This window comes from Oncorhynchus mykiss, chromosome 32 (genome assembly GCF_013265735.2).
Source record: "Oncorhynchus mykiss isolate Arlee chromosome 32, USDA_OmykA_1.1, whole genome shotgun sequence".
In the NCBI taxonomy this organism is placed as follows: Eukaryota; Metazoa; Chordata; class Actinopteri; order Salmoniformes; family Salmonidae; genus Oncorhynchus; species Oncorhynchus mykiss.
The window spans coordinates 4,110,619-4,129,793 of NC_050572.1; the positions used below are offsets into that span (position 1 = coordinate 4,110,619).

General features: G+C 39.2%; 1 protein-coding gene across 1 annotated transcript in view; it reads right to left on the reverse strand.

The window, feature by feature from the left end:
- Positions 1-274: 274 nt before the first annotated feature.
- Positions 275-19,175, reverse strand: part of LOC118946538 (CUB and sushi domain-containing protein 2-like) — a 211,896-nt gene continuing 192,995 nt past the window's right edge. The window contains exon 4 of the mRNA XM_036971825.1: positions 275-333. Within this exon, the coding sequence (XP_036827720.1) occupies positions 275-333 (59 nt within the window). The remainder of the gene's footprint in view (positions 334-19,175) is intronic.

The following is a 19,175-nucleotide window of genomic DNA, read 5'->3' on the forward strand; positions in this document are numbered from 1 at the left end:
CCATAGTGAAGGCGTAGACTTAAGTTTTCTGGGTCTCTATGTTTTTGGTTGGACAGGTTTCTCAATTTCTTTATTAGATGTTTGCATTCTTCATCAAACCATTTGTCATTCTCTCCTTTTTAAGAACATCCCTTCTTCATCTCCATCATAATAATCATCACACAGTCCAGTTCCTCTCTTCCTCTCCTTCTTCTCTCTCTACCTTTCTATTTCAGAGCACTCTAGAGATCTAAACCTGTCCAAAGCGTTCTCCGTCATGTCTGACCGCAGCGTTCTAGTTCTCCTCGTCTATGAGGTTGCTGTCATAGAGTCCGTTCTCCTCTGACAGCTGATCTGAGAGGTCTGGACAGGGGAACGAAAATATACCCTAACACGCCCCTCAGCCTCGTTCAACCATATTCATCTCACCTATAATGTCCTCTCACATTAGCAGTCACAGAGGGAAGGGAAACCACAGATGGACTAGATACTGTAGATCATCATTAGCCAGAGCAAAGATATTTCAGACACCGTACAGACACATTACAGACACGTTACAGACACATTACAGACACACTACAGACACCGTACAGACACATTACAGACACATCACATACACATTACAGACACATTACAGACACATTACAGACACAGTACAGACACAGTACAGACACATTACAGACACATTACAGACACATTACAGACACAGTGCAGACACATTACAGACACATTACAGACACATTACAGACACATTACAGACACATTACAGACACATTACAGACACAGTACAGACACAGTACAGACACAGTACAGACACATTACAGACACATTACAGACACATTACAGACACAGTACAGACACATTACACACACATTACAGACACATTACAGACACATTACAGACACATTACAGACACAGTACAGACACAGTACAGACACATTACAGACACATTACAGACACATTACAGACACATTACAGACACATTACAGACACAGTACAGACACATTACAGACACCATACAGACACCGTACAGACACACTACAGACACATTACAGACACATTAAAGACACATTAAAGACACATTACAGACACATTACAGACACATTACAGACACATTACAGACACATTACAGACACATTACAGACACATTACAGATACATTACAGACACATTACAGACACATTACAGACACATTACAGACACAGTACAGACACATTACAGACACATTACAGACACATTACAGACACATTACAGACACCGTACAGACACATTACATACACACTACAGACACATTACAGACACCATACAGACACATTACAGACACATTACAGACACATTACAGACACATTACAGACACCGTACAGACACCGTACAGACACATTACAGACACATTACAGACACATTACAGACACATTACAGACACATTACAGATACATTACAGACACATTACAGACACATTACAGACACATTAAAGACACATTACAGACACAGTACAGACACATTACAGACACATTACAGACACATTACAGACACATTACAGACACATTACAGACACATTACAGACACCATACAGACACCGTACAGACACATTACATACACACTACAGACACATTACAGACACCATACAGACACATTACAGACACATTACAGACACATTACAGACACCGTACAGACACCGTACAGACACATTACAGACACATTACAGACACATTACAGACACATTACAGACACAGTACAGACACATTACAGACACATTACAGATACATTACAGACACATTACAGACACATTACAGACACATTACAGACACATTACAGACACATTACAGACACAGTACAGACACAGTACAGACACACGCTCACTGTCATTGGATTAGATATGTTGTTATTGTCTGATCTTCACGGATAATTGCTTTCTTTACAAGAAAATGTCCTATGATATGGTGAGATACACAGTACATGCCAGACAGAAAATCACACATTAATGAAATGAACTAAAATAACAATAAGGACTCTGACCCCTGGGGGTTCCTTTTAACATGAGTCTTCAATATTCCCAGGTAAGAAGTTTTAGGTTGTAGTTATTATAGGAATTATAGGACTATTTCTCTCTATACCATTTGTATTTCATTAACCTTTGACTATTGGATGTTCTTATAGGCACTTTAGTATTGCCAGTGTAACAGTATAGCCTCCGTCCCTCTCCTCGCTCCTCCCTGGGCTCGAACCAGCAACACAACAACAACAGCCACCATCGAAGCAGCGTTACCCATGCAGAGCAAGGGGAACAACTACTCCAAGTCTCAGAGCGAGTGACGTTTGAAATGCTATTAGCGCGCATCCCGCTAACTAAATAGCCATTTTACATTGGTTACAGCAGCATAATCTCGGGAGTTGATAGGCTTGAAGTCATAAACAGCGCAATGCTTGAAGCACAGTGAAGCGCTGCTGGCAAAATGCACTAAAGTGCTGTTTGAATGAATGCTTACGAGCCTGCTGCTGCCTACCATCGCTCAGTCAGACTGCTCTATCAAATATCAAATCATAGACTTAATTATAACATAATAACACACAGAAATACGAGCCTTTGGTCATTAATATGATCGAATCCGGAAACTATCATTTAGAAAACAAAACGTTTATTATTATCGCATATACCCAGACAATGCAAGTGCAATGAACGAAAGAGAAGTGACACAATTTCACCTGGTTAATATTGCCTGCTAACCTGGATTTCTTTTAGCTAAATATGCAGGTTTAAAATATATACTTCTGTGTATTGATTTTAAGAAAGGCATTGATGTTTATGGTTAGGTACACGTTGGAGCAACGACAGTCCTTTGTCCGCGAAAGTGCAACACATCGATTATATGCGACGTAGGACACGCTAGATAAACTAGTAATCTCATCAACCATGTGTAGTTAACTAGTGATTATGATTGATTGATTGATTGATTGTTTTTGATAAGATAAGTTTAATGCTAGCTAGAAGTTTACCTTGGCTTCTTACTGCATTGGCGTAACAGGCAGGCTCCTCGTGGAGTGCAATGAGAGTCAGGTGGTTAGAGCGTTCGACTAGTTAATAACCGAAAGGTAGCAAGATGGAATCCCCGAGCTGACAAGGTAAAAATCTGTCGTTCTGCCCTGAACAAGGCAGTTAACCCACGGTTCCTAGACCAGTTAACCCACTGTTCCTAGACCAGTTAACCCACCGTTCGGTCCTAGTTGTAAATAAGACTGACTTCACGATGGCAACACCCACCTAGAATATGTGGACGTCTATAAGTACCTAGCTGTCTGGCTAGACTGTAAACTCTCCTTCCAGACTCATATCAAACATTTCCAATCTAAAATCAAATCTAGAGTCGGCTTTCTATTCCGCAACAAAGCCTCCTTCACTCACGCCGCCAAACTTACCCTAGTAAAACTGACTATCCTACCGATCCTCGACTTCGGCAATGTCATCTACAAAATAGCTTCCACACTCTACTCAGCAAACTGGATGCAGTTTATCACAGTGCCATCCGTTTTGTTACTAAAGCACCTTATACCACCCACCATAGCAACCTGTAGGCTCTAGTCGACTGGCCCTCGCTACATATTCGTCGCCAGACCCACTGGCTCCAGGTCATCTACAAGTCCATGCTAGGTAAAGCTCTGCCTTATCTCAGTTCACTGGTCACGATGGCAACACCCACCCATAGCACGCGCTCCAGCAGGTGTATCTCACTGATCATCCCTAAAGCCAACACCCCATTTGGCCGCCTTTCCTTCCAGTTCTCTGCTGCCTGTGACTGGAACGAATTGCAAAAATCGCTGAAGTTGGAGACTTTTATCTCCCTCACCAACTTCAAACATCTGCTATCTGAGCAGCTAACCGATCGCTGCAGCTGTACATAGTCTATCTGTAAATAGCCCACCCAATTTTACCTACCTCACTTTTCTGCTCTTTTGCACACCAGTATCTCTACCTGCACATGATCATCTGATCATTTATCACTCCAGTGTTAATCTGCTAAATTGTAATTATTCGCCTACCTCCTCATGCCTTTTGCACACAATGTATAGAGACTCTTTTTTTTCTACTGTGTTATTGACTTGTTTATTGTTTACTCCATGTGTAACTCTGTGTTGTCTGTTCACACTGCTGTGCTTTATCTTGGCCAGGTCGCAGTTGTAAATGAGAACATGTTCTCAACTAGCCTACCTGGTTAAATAAAGGTGAAAAAAAATATTACAAAAAATACATATGCCAAATCGGTGTCCAAAAATACAGATTGTTATGAAAACTTGAAATCGGCCCTAATTAATCGTCCATTTCGATGAATCGGTCGACCTCTAGTACACACACAAGCATACACATACGTACACAGGTACACACACGTACACACACACGTACAAACACACGTTCAAGCACACATACACACGCCGTGACAGTGTCTCTACCACGAGACAATAACACACTAATCCAGAGACAATATGTCACTAATCCATACTGAACAGGGATTACGCACTGAGACAAACTAGGGAGCGACGAAGTGAAAGGAAGAGAGAGATTAGAGAAAGAGAGAGAACAGAGCTGAGCGAGATCACGTTAGAGAGCGAGAGCAAAGAGAGAGAGTAGAGAGAGAGAGAGCAGAAAAGAGAGAGAGGAGAGAGAGAGGGAGAGAGAGAGAGAGGAGAAAGAGGAGAGAGAGAGAGCAGAGTGCGAGAACAGAGAGAGCATAGAGAGAGCGAGAGAGAGCAGGGAGAGAGAGAGAGAGAGAGAGAGAGAGAGAAAAAGAGAGGCTACGAGTAGGCTTCGAGGGGACTCCTATGGCAGGTATACCTATAGCTCATCTCTTGGCAGTAGAACTGTAGTTGACGTCATCATTGACCTCAACCCAGAGACTCTGAGAGTGTTCAGTCAGCCCACTGACACCCCTACAGATCATAACAAAATCACAGTCTACTTGAACAGAGCATCAATCATGAGGCATCAAAGCCAAAGGAACTGTAATATAAAGACATGATATAGATAAAAGGAATGTAGTGTGGAAACCAAAAAACTATTAGGCACCAACACATTCAATCTCTTTTAGACAACTTCCTGGACAAAACGTTCCACTGTAATAGTGAAGGTATAAATTACAGGACAAAAAAAACAACCCAAAAGGCCTGTGGTGTTGATGGTATCCTCACTGAAATGATCAAAATATACAGACCACAAATTCCAATTGACTGTACTTAAACTCCTTAACATCATCCTCAGCTCTGGCATCTTCCACAACATTTGGAACCAAGGACTGATCACCCCAATCCACAAAAGTGGAGACAAATTTGACTCCATTAACCTTTCTGATCTCCCCATCCCGGATCCGGGTTCGTGAATACAGACTCAAGCTCATTACCATAACGCAACGTTAACTATTCATGAAAATCGCAAATGAAATGAAATAAATATGCTAGCTCTCAAGCTTAGCCTTTTGTTAACAACACTGTCATCTCAGATTTTCAAAATATGCTTCTCAGCCATTGCAAAACAAGCATTTGTGTAACAGTATTGATGGCTAACGTAGCATTTAGCATTAGCATTCAGCTGGCAACATTTACACAAAAAAACAGAAAAGCATTCAAAAAAATCATTTACCTTTGAAGAACTTCAGATGTTTTCAATGAGGAGACTCTCAGATAGCAAATGTTCAGTTTTTCCTGAAAGATTATTTGTTTAGGACAAATCGCTCCGTTTTCTGCGTCACGTTTAGCTATGAAAAAACCCCTGTATCCAGGATTGTGTAAATCTATCAGCAAGCTCATTAGCATAACACAACGTTAACTATTTATGAAAATCGCAAATGAAATGAAATAAATATGCCATCTCTCAAGCTTAGCCTTTTGTAAACAACACTGTCATCTCAGATTTTCAAAATATGCTTCTCAACCATAGGAAAACAATCATTTGTGTAAAAGTAGCTAGCTAGAGTTAGCATTTCGCGTTAGCATTTAGCGTTAGCATTAGCGTTAGCATCCAGCACGCAACATTAACAAAAACATAAAAGCCTTCAAATAAAATCATTTACCTTTGAAGAACTTCTGATGTTTTCAATGAGGATACTCTCAGTTAGATAGCAGATGCTCAGTTTTTCCAAAAAGATTCCTTGTGTATTAGAAATAGCTCCGTTTTATACATCACATTTGGCTACCAAAAAAAATCCATAAATTCAGTCCTCAAAACGCAAACTTTTTTCCAAATTAACTCCATAATATCGACTGAAAACATGGCAAACGTTGTTTAGAATCAATCCTCAAGGTGTTTTTCACATATCTCTTCATTGATACATCGTTCTTGGAAACATGCTTTCTCTCCTGAATCCCAGGAGAAAATGCCTGCACCTGAAGATTACGCACAAATTTAGACAAAGGACACCGGGCGGACCTCTGGAAAATGTAGTCTCTTATGGCCAATCTTCCAATGATATGCCTACAAATACGTCACAATGCTGCTAAGACCTTGGGCGAACGACAGAAAGTGTAGGCTCATTCCTTGCGCAATCACAGCCATATAAGGAGAGAATGGAAAACAGAGCTTCAGAAATTCTGCTAATTCCTGGGTGATGCATCATCTTGGTTTCGCCTGTAGAATGAGTTCTGGGGCACTTACAGACAAAATCTTTGCAGATTCTGAAACTTCAGAGTGGTTTCTTTCCAAAACTGTCAAGAATATGCATAGTCGAGCATCTTTTCGTGACAAAATATCGCGCTTAAAACGGGAACGTTTTTTATCCAAAAATGAAATAGCGCCCCTAGAGCTCTAAGAGGTTAACTACCGTGGGATATCTGTCAACAGCAACCTTGGGAAAATCCTCGGCATTATCATTAACAGCAGACTTGTACATTTCCTCAGTGAAAACAATGTACTGAGCAAATGTCAAATTGTCTTTTTACCAAATTACCATACGACAGACCACGTATTCACCCTGCCAATCTAATTGACAAATAAACTAAGTTAAACAAAATCTTCTCATGCTTTGTTGATTTCAAAGAAGCCTTCGACTCAATTTGTCGTGAGGGTCTGTTATACAAATTGATGGAAAGTGGTGTTGGGGGTAAAACATACGACATTATAAAATCCATGTACACAAACAACAAGTGTGCGGTTAAAATTGGCAAAAAACACACACATTTCTTCACACTGGGTCGTGGGGTGAGACAGGGATGCAGCTTAAGCCCCACCCTCTTCAACATATATATTAACAAATTTGCGCGGGCACTAGAACAGTCTGCAGCACACGGCCTCCCCCTGCTAGAATCTGTAGTCAAATGTCTACTGTTTGCTGATGATCTGGTGCTTCGGTCACCAACCAAGGAGGGCCTACAACAGCACCTAGATCTTCTGCACAGATTTTGTCAGACCTGGGCCCTGACAGTAAATCTCAGTAAGACCAAAATAATGGTGTTCCAAAAAAGATCCACACGCCAGAACCACAAATATAAATTCCATCTAGGCACCGTTTTCCCTAGAGCACTCAAAAAACTATACATATCTCGGCCTATAAAATTCAACATGTCAATTAGTATCTGGCACAAAATACTTGAATCAGTTATAGAACCCATTACCCTTTATGCTATAACACCTGACCACTGTGACTGATCCAAAATTAAGGAAAGCTTTGACTATGTACAGACTCAGTGAGCATAGCCTTGCTATTGAGAAAGGCCGCCGTAGGCAGACCTGGCTCTCAAGAGAAGACAGGCTATGTGCACACTGCCCACAAAATGAGGTGGAAACTGAGCTGCACTTCCTAACCTCCTGCCAAATGTACGACCATATTAGAGACACATATTCCCCTCAAATTACACAGATCCACAAATAATTAGAAAACAAACCCAATTTTGATAAACTCCCATATCTACTGGGTGAAATACCACAGTGTGACATCACAGCAGCAAGATTTGTGACCTGATGCCACAAGAAAAGGGCAACCAGTGAAGAACACACACCATTGTAAATACAACCCATATTTCTGCTTATTTATTTTATCTTGTGTCCTTCACCATTTGTACATTGTTAAAACACTGTATATATATATATAATATGACATTTGTAATGTCTTTATTGTTTTGAAACTTCTGTATGTGTAATGTTTACTGTCAATTTGTATTGTTTAATTCACTTTATATATTCACTTTATATATTATCTACCTCACTTGCTTTGGCATGTTAACTATTTGCACATAATATGACTGTGAGTGTAATGTTTACTGTTTTATTGTTTATTTTCACTTTGTTATCTATTTCACTTTTTTGGGCAATGCTAACATATGTTTCCCAATAAAGCCAATAAAGCCCCTTAAATATAAATATAAATTGCATTGAGAGGAGTGCGGAATAGAGAGGATAGGAGGGAGAGAAGAGAGAGAAGTATGAGAGAATGTGAGTACTTGATTTATGTTTATTTATTTTCCCCTTTGTTCTTGAACAATTTGCACATAATATGACATTTAAAATGTCATTATTATTTCGGAACTTTTGTGAGTGTAATGTTTACTGTTAATTTGTATTGTTTATTTCACTTTTGTGTGTTATCTACTTCACTTGCTTTGGCAATGTAAACACATGTTTCCCATGCCAATTAAATACCTAAAATTGATTTAATTGAATTGAGAGAGAGAGTGAGAGAGAGACAGACAGAGAGACAGAGAGAGACAGAGAGAGACAGAGAGAGACAGAGAGACAGAGAGAGAGAGAGAGACAGAGAGAGACACAGAGAGAGAGACAGAGATAGAGAAGAGGGGGAGCGAGAGAGAGGAGAGAGAGAGACAGAGAGAGAGACATAGACAGAGAGAGAGACAGAGAGAGAGACAGAGAGAGAGAGAGGAGGGGGAGCGAGATAGAGGAGAGAGAGAGAGAGAGAGAGAGAGAGAGAGAGAGAGAGAGAGAGAGAGACTGGAAGGGAAAGAGAAAGATGTCTTTGCTGCATTATGATAATGTTATGTTGCTATAAGGTTGCTATGGGACTCTGAGGACACGGCCATGTGTTGTTCCACTATTCAGTTGTCCTGTGTTGTCGATGGCCCACTGGAGCAGCTTCTCCTTGTTTTTAGTTGATAGGAGTGGAACCCGGTGTTGTCGTCTGCTGGAATCCGTGACAAGAACTAGCTGTGCGTTCATATGATATGACCTTTTCACACGTACCAACACACGGGTGTGATCCTTCTACAGTGGTCCCTGCAGCGTAACGCTCAAACCGCTGTGAATAGAACGCTTGTTTTGTTTGACGCAATAGTCTGATTTTGAGCTGGCCACACAGATTTGTTCACTGAAAAATTGTTGTCCAATCAAAAGTCCTTACAAAGTGGATGAAATATTCAGACATTCACGGGAGTAGCTGCAGCAATCATCCAAAGTGGAAAATGTAGGCTGAGGAAAAGATCGATAAAACACAAGCGGTAATATTTAGATAACTCTCGGGTGACATAAACTACAACACATTCTAGAAATCGAAAGTAATCTGATGATGTTTGCCGCCATGTTTGTTTTTTCGCGTCAACCAAAGATAATAAGTGGAGCCAAGATGAGTTTGGTCCGTTTGCAGTATGCATGTTGAAGGGGGTGTGTCGTCTACCATCATTCACTTCCGGAACGAAAGTCATTCACTTTTCTATTTAAAAAATGTGTAAATCCTCCCTCACCTCATTTTAATATAACATCTTTGGTCCAACAGATGTTTATGTGAAACCCAGTATGCATTGTATGTCAACAAACATGGCTGCACACATAGCTGGAATTAGCTTAGCTCATCATTTACACACACAATATTTGTCCATTACAATCTATGCATTCATTGGAATGCATGATTTGTCACCAATACTTGAAAACATGTGAATAAAACAGTGAATATATAAATAATTACCACACAAAACATTTTCTGCTAGTGATTTATTGATACAAGTGGCGCATGCCGACAGTCAATCACGTAACCTCTCACTCCCACTTTGAGCCATTCAGTGTTGTTGTTTATGTATGTAGCTAGTGAGCTAAGCTGTAGCATTAGCAATGTCTTTCAAAAGGAGACAACTCACAAATGTGGAAATTCTGGAGATTTAATTCTGACAATGAGTGTGAGACAATGAGTATGAAAGTCAGGAATGAGTATGAAAGTCAGGAATCAGATTCTGACAGTGAGGAGCCCCAAACTTGTGGCCATTGAGAATCCTGGCCTCTGATTCGCTGAGCCTGGAGCTGGTTCTCCTGGTTGGGTGAGCGGCGCCAGTGGCGTCCGTGGGGTCTAAATCTGAGGACCCCTTGCCCACTGACAAAGTCCCAAGTCCCTTTGAAGATGCTGATGGTGATGGAGGCAGACTGACAATTTATCAAGTACAGGAGGTCTGTGGTAGCTGGAAGGCCGCCAGCCATTTCACCCCTCCTGGCCCTGCTGTTTGCTTTGATGAGTCCCAGTCTGGAGTGGAATGCCCCTTGCCATTTTCCCTCTGAGGCAGAGTGCTTCAAGATGTTTCTGACAGAGGAGTTGGTGGGAGACATAGTGGAGGAGACCAATCACTATGCCTTGGAGCTACAGGAGAAGAGAGAGCCAGGAGGGGGAAACTCGCTAAATGGGTGACAACCACAATTAGTGAAATGTATACCTTCCTGGTGACAGTCCTTCTCATGGGGATAGTAAAGAAGAACTCCCTAAGAAAATACTGGAGCAGAGATCTTGTGTTTTTCCCTTTTTTGTCACCCTCTTACCCCAAGACCACTTCCTAGTTCTGCTGCGATGCTTGCATTTCGTCAACAGTGCTACTGCCAACCTAAAATTATCCTTGACACAATAAGAAATGTTCTTGCCAGTCTGACATCAGTATTTGGTCAGGTCTTTGTGCCATACAAGGACTTATGCGTTGTTGAGTCCCTGATGTCATGGAAGAGTAAGGTTGGTATTCCCGTCAATATATTCCCTCCAAAAAGACACAGGTTTTGGGGTCAACTTCTGTGTGATGTGCGACGTGAAGACAGGATGATGTCATGCAATAAAAAGCTAATGAATTACTTAAAAATCATACAAATGTGATTCTCTGGATTTCTGTTTTAGATTAAGTCTCTCACAGTTGAAGTGTACCTATGATACAAATTACAGACCTCTACATGCTTTGTAAGTAGGAAAACCTGCAAAATTAGCCGTGTATCAAATACTTGTTCTCCCCACTGTATAACAGTAAGAAAACAGTAGCTGATGATGTCCACACGGGGGCAGAACAGAGCTATGCTAAACAGGCCAAATGAAAACAAACCATGGTCTTAAAGTCAGGGTAGCTTCAAAAGACAAAACAAGCTAATCGTTCTCTGACGCAATTATCATTGTTTTACTGAGCTAATAGAAGAACGTAGCTAGCTACCTAAGCATTGAGTATAACACCATAAAGGTTCAGAAATGAGTAACGTCACGTTACCGCGGTTATAAGGAATATACATAAATATTTTCTGCTCCATACATACAGTAGAAACAACATAACACAACATAAATAAACCATTATAAGGCCTTATAAACCTTATAACGCACACATGTCCAAAGTTATTATCATGTAGTAATGAAAACAACAATGAAGGTGAAGCCACCACCAGCCAGAAAATGTAGAAAAAAAAATAAAAAATGTGCAAATGCCTACTTGATCTGCGGAAACCATGAGGAAGTGTGTCCGGCTCAGTAATGTACAATTTTTTATTTATTTTTTATATCCGCAAAAGTGAAATGGCCTACTTTTATGTGAATTAATGAGGAGGCGGAAACACAACTGCATTCAAACTGTTGTTAGAAGAAATACAACCTGTTAGAAAATCATTTGAAATTGACAAGTTGAAACAGCCTATGAATAATAGCAGGCCAGCGTGCCTCGGTTTGAAGGCAGAGCAGACAAACTGTCCTGTTGCGTAACAATCACACACATTGGAGCAATGAGCGCATTGTGACATCACGTGCATAAAAAACTGACGCTGGGGGCACCGTTAGAGACAGGTGAAAAGGTTAATAAGAGACTACCAAAGATATAAAGCTATTCTTTATTTACCAAGTGCATTGTTATGTTCGTTATCTAAGACTAGAGCTATTTACAGTAGAGACTGTGATCAGAGAATAGAGATAACTACAGTAGAGACTGATCAGAGAAAACATATATTTACAGTAGAGACTGTGATCAGAGAATAGAGATAATTACAGTAGAGACTGATCAGAGAATATAGATAATTGCAGTAGAGACTGTGATCAGAGAATAGAGATAATTGCAGTAGAGACTGGGATCAGAGAATAGAGATAATTACAGAAGGGACTGATCATAGAAAATATCCAATTACATTAGAGAGAGAATAGAGATAATTACAGTAGAGACTGGGATCAGAGAATAGAGATAATTACAGTAGAGACTGTGATCAGAGAATAGAGATAATTACAGTAGAAACTGTGATCTGTTAATAGAGATAATTATAGTAGAGACTGGGATCAGAGAATAGAGATAATTACAGTAGAGACTAGGATCAGAGAATAGAGATAATTACAGTAGAGACTGGGATCAAAAAAATATAGATAATTACAGTACAGACTGGGATCAGAGAATAGAGATAATTACAGTAGAGACTGGGATCAGAGAATAGAGATACTTACAGAAGGGACTGATCATAGAAAATATCCAATTACATTAGAGACTCTGATCAGAGAATAGAGATAATTACACAAGAGACTCTGATCAGAGATAAGAGATAATTACACAGGAGACCCTGATCAAAGATGCAAGGGAAGGACATTTTCCTGAGACCAACAGGGCGTATCGTCTGTCTTCATTAACAACAGAATGAGTTAGACTGCCTGAGAAAGGCTTTAAATATGGCAACTTCTACACGTTGAGCAGAGGGAGAGAGAGTTTAAAACAAAGCTAACATGTCATATTTTAGTGTCGGTACTACAGTTGTCTTCCAATACAGGGCCCTTTAAAATCCATTGTTTCCCAATATAGTGCCCAATAAACAAGTTGTCTCCCAATACAGGGCCCTTTCAAATCTGTTGTTTCCCAATACAGGGCCCTCTAATGTTTCCTAATATAGTGCCCAATAAACCTTTTGTTTCCCAATACAGGGCCCTTTAAAATCCGTTGTTTCCTAATATAGTGCCCAATAAACCAGTTGTCTCCCAATATAGGGCCCGAGAAAGTCAGTTTCCCAATATAGGACCCAATAAAATAAAATATCAAATCTGATATGGAGATGGCTGACGGAATTATGGAATCCAGACATTAAAACGGAATTCACCAATATAAAAACATAGTAGGAAATCTACTAAATCTGCCGAATTTATTTGAAAATTAATTCGGCAAAAATTATCTTAAAACATGAACAGAATGAATAAATGATTACCATTTTGCCTACTTTTGTGTAGCCATTAGCAACGATGCTAATCGTAACCGTCAACTTGTAGGTGGAAAGGCTTTCCAAAAAACCTTCTCAATTAAATGTTAACTACAAAGTAGCCTATGCTTGCCTGGCAGAATGATATCATGATTATTTGCATCAGTCCAGTGTTTATTTGTTTTGCAAACTCTGCCATCACGTGTGTGCTACAGAAACCCCGCTGACCAAACAAGGCTCTTGCTGGTGTGCTACAGAAACACAGCTGACCAACCAAGGCTCTTGCTGGTGTGCTACAGAAACACCTCTGACCAAACAAGGCTCTTGCTGGTGTGCTACAGAAACACCTCTGACCAAACAAGGCTCTTGCTGGTGTGCTACAGAAACACCTCTGACCAAACAAGGCTCTTGCTGGTGTGCTACAGAAACACCTCTGACCAAACAAGGCTCTTGCTGGTGTGCTACAGAAACACCGCTGACAAAATAAGGCTCCTGCTGGTGTGCTACAGAAACACAGCTGACCAAATAAGGCTCTTGCTGGTGCACACTTAAATTAAAGGGTAACTACACCCAAAAAATGAACATTTCTCAGATTTTTCACAGACCTCAAAAGTACTCTCCGGTGCAAGGTTTTTCAAAAGTTGTCTGTCTAGATTTTGCCTTTGGGATAGAACTAGAATGAATTCACCAGAGTCTCCATTCAGGTCAATCATTCATCTGTTTTATTCATTATATTGCTATGCTTTTAATACTATCCAAAAGGCAAAATTCAGAAAAATTCATATGAGCCAAGGCTTGATAAGCACATCATGTACTGCCTATCCAGGATCCAGTTGCACACTCCATCCCTCAGGTGGCAACACCAACCGGGTCTAGCTGCTGAGCCTGGTTGATAATCAGGTGCTGCCTATTGTAATGGTCAGTCCATGTTACCCAGTTCACCAGGTTTTGTTTGGTCACCATGAGGCCTTCAGTTTGGGCATGCCTCTGGCATCCTTTTTGTACACACAGTATAATATTTCGTCACCATCTGAACAGATACTAATGAGCTTGGACTGGCCGACCACGAGGCCTGGAGAGACAGAGCTGGCTCTGGACCGAGGTGAGTTCGCTGTCACCCTGGGGACATGTACATTCAACACATTTGGCGAATACACTTAGGACGCCTAGACAAAGTGCAACAGTATACGTAGGCTAGTTATGGGGTTCGTAACATATGATTGGTACTATGACAAGTCCCTTTTATAAAATAATGTACCGTATCTACACTACGTTCTGTTGATTGTCTTCATTAACATATGTTGAGTGTCTTCATTGACATATGTTGAGTGTCTTCATTAACATATGTTGAGTGTCTTCATTAACATATGTTGAGTGTCTTCATTAACATATGTTGAGTGTCTTCATTAACATATGTTGAGTGTCTTCATTAACATATGTTGAGTATCTTCATTAACATATGTTGAGTGTCTTCATTAACATATGTTGAGTGTCTTCATTTACATATGTTGAGTGTCTTCATTTACATATGTTGAGTGTCTTCATTAACATATGTTGAGTGTCTTCATTAACATATGTTGAGTGTCTTCATTAACATATGTTGAGTGTCTTCATTAACATATGTTGAGTGTCTTCATTAACATATGCTGAGTGTCTTCATTAACATATGTTGAGTGTCTTTATTAACATATGTTGAGTGTCTTCATTAACATATGTTGAGTGTCTTCATTAACATATGTTGGGTGTCTTCATTAACATATGTTGAGTGTCTTCATTAACATATGTTGAGTGTCTTCATTAATATATGTTGAGTGTCTTCATTAACATATGTTGAGTATCTTCATTAACATATGTTGAGTGTCTTCATTAACATATGTTGAGTGTCTTCATTAACATATGTTGAGTGTCTTCATTAACATATGTTGAGTGTCTTCATTAACATATGTTGAGTGTCTTCATTAACATATGTTGAGTGTCTTCATTAACATATGTTGGGTGTCTTCATTAACATATGTTGAGTGTCTTCATTAACATATGTTGAGTGTCTTCATTAATATATGTTGAGTGTCTTCATTAACATATGTTGAGTATCTTCATTAACATATGTTGAGTGTCTTCATTAACATATGTTGAGTGTCTTCATTAACATATGTTGAGTGTCTTCATTAACATATGTTGAGTGTCTTCATTAATATATGTTGAGTGTCTTCATTAACATATGTTGAGTGTCTTCATTAACATATGGTGAGTGTCTTCATTAACATATGTTTGACAATCTAAACTACAGAGCAGCTAAAGCAAAACATGAGGATGGACGAGCTAACGTAGGCTAACGCTATTAGCATGAGGTTGTGAGTAACGGACATTACATACTGGTATTACATACTGGTATTACATACTGGCATATACAAACTGGTATTACATACTGACATTACATACTGGTATTACATACTGACAATACATACAGGTATTACATACTGACATTACATACTGGTATTACATACTGGTATTACATACTGGTATTACATACTGACATTACATACTGGTATTACATACTGGTATTACATACTGGTATTACATACTGGTATTACATACTGACATTACATACTGGTATTACATACTGGTATTACATACTGGTATTACATACTGGTATTACATACTGACATTACATACTGGTATTACATACTGGTATTACATACTGGCATATACAAACTGGTATTACATACTGGTATTACATACTGGTATTACATACTGGCATATACAAACTGGTATTACATACTGGTATTACATACTGGTATTACATACTGGTATTACATACTGGTATTGATTCCAGGGATATCTCCTACATGGACATAACCTGTTTTTTCTAATTAAGGGAAACCTTGACAGAGTAGCACACCCAGAAGATTCCCCCCCTCCCTCCCTCCCTCCCTCCCTCCCTCCCTCCCTCCCTCCCTCCCTCCCTCGCCTCGCCTCGCCTCTACCCGACTTCCAGTGCCTGCTCTATGGATGCCGTAAATAGGTCAGTGGAACGCAGGCCATGGGTGATGGAAGGAGAACGGCAGATTAGCGCGCAGTCAACGAATCTGATTTAACTAAGTGGATATTCATCAAATCCGTCATGATTGATGTATTGTAACAGGCCCACAATGTGGTTGGTTACTGAAGTCGGATATCGATTTCTGTGGCTGTTTTCACTGCCTAACACTTGGAAGTTGTCCCTTTTTCAGGTTTAGAAGAAGTTTATTGGTGACGATGTATTGGTGTTGACATCCACACAAGCATTCTACTCTGATTTACAGAGGGCTTTCAAAGAGAGGGAAAAACAGACAGACAGAAACCTCACTCTCCAGTTCACTCTACCTGACTGCCCCGTGCTGAAACCTCCCTGTCCAGTTCGCTCTACCTGACTGCCCCGTGCTGAAACCTCCCTGTCCAGTTCACTCTACCTGACTGCCCCGTGCTGAAACCTCACTCTCCAGTTCACTCTACCTGACTGCCCCGTGCTGAAACCTCCCTGTCCAGTTCGCTCTACCTGACTGCCCCGTGCTGAAACCTCCCTGTCCAGTTCACTCTACCTGACTGCCCCGTGCTGAAACCTCACTCTCCAGTTCACTCTACCTGACTGCCCCGTGCTGAAACCTCACTCTCCAGTTCACTCTACCTGACTGCCTCGTGCTGCAGGCACACACACACACACACACACACACACACACACACACACACACGCACGTGTGTATACTCAAGACAACATACTCAAAACACTCACAGAATGAACCCAAACACGCAAACAGGCGTGTGAGCACAGCGGAGAGCAACAACAGCTGAAGACTGGACCCTGACTTACCCATCACCCTGAAAACAAACAAAGGAAGCAGAGAGGAGAGGAGGGATGGAACGAGGGATAGACGGGGGGGGGGGGGGGGGGGGGGGGGGGGGGGGTGAAAAGACGAGTGTAGATTCTGTCTGTGTAGCGTCTGCCTCAGGGGATGGCTGCGGGGCACCAGGAGCTGTCAGAAACACTCTTTGTTCATGTCAGTTAAAAAAAATGGAGTTGTTGAGAAGGGGAAAAGCTTCTAGGCGTACAAATCACTGACAATCCGAAATGGTCCACCCACACAGACAGTGTGGTGATGCTGAAACCTCAGGATGATGAATAAATTTGGCTTGGACCCTTAAAAGACCCTGACAAACTTTTACAGATGCACCAATGGAAGGCATCCGTGTGAGAGGGCTGTAACTGCCTGGTACGGCAACTGCACCGTCCACAACCGCAGAGCTCTCCAGAGGACGCTGAGGTCTGACCAACGCATCATCAAAGGCACACTGACCTGCACACTGGTCACTTTAATAATGTTCACATACTGTTTCACACATTTCCTATGTATGTATACTGTATTCTAGTCAAGTCCATCCTATTCAACTATTGCTGTACATATACTATTTTATCCTATGTATTCTACATATATACTATATATAATATCTACATACTATTTTATCCTATGTATTCTACATTATACTATATATAATATCTACATACTATTGTATCCTATGTACTCTACATATATACTATATATAATATCTACATACTATTGTATCCTATGTATTCTACATTATACTATATATAATATCTACATACTATTATATCCTATGTATTCTACATTATACTATATATAATATCTACATACTATTTTATTCTATGTACTCTACATATATACTATATATAATATCTACATACTATTTTATCCTATGTATTCTACATTATACTATATATAATATCTACATACTATTGTATCCTATGTACTCTACATATATACTATATATAATATCTACATACTATTGTATCGTATGTATTCTACATTATACTATATATAATATCTACATACTATTTTATCCTATGTATTCTACATATATACTATATATAATATCTACATACTATTGTATCCTATGTATTCTACATTATACTATATATAATATCTACATACTATTATATCCTATGTACTCTACATATATACTATATATAATATCTACATACTATTATATCCTATGTATTCTACATTATACTATATATAATATCTACATACTATTGTATCCTATGTATTCTACATTATACTATGTATAATATCTACATACTATTGTATCCTATGTATTCTACAGATATTCTATATATAATATCTACATACTATTATATCCTATGTATTCTACATTATACTATATATAATATCTACATACTATTGTATCCTATGTATTCTACATTATACTATGTATAATATCTACATACTATTTTATCCTATGTATTCTACAGATATTCTATATATAATATCTACATACTATTATATCCTATGTATTCTACATTATACTATATATAATATCTACATACTATTTTATTCTATGTATTCTACATATATACTATATATAATATCTACATACTATTATATCCTATGTATTCTACATTATACTATATATAATATCTACATACTATTTTATCCTATGTATTCTACATATATACTATATATAATATCTACATACTATTGTATCCTATGTATTCTACATTATACTATATATAATATCTACATACTATTGTATCCTATGTATTCTACATTATACTATATATAATATCTACATACTATTGCATCCTATGCATTCTACAGATAAACTACGTGCTCTATCAATGCATACTGTTCTATATATTCTACAGATATACTATATAATATATATATATATATATATACTATATATACTCTAAAATATATATTCAATCTACATACTATTGTATTGTATGTATTCTACAGATAAACGGCGTGCTCTGTCAATACATACTATTCTAT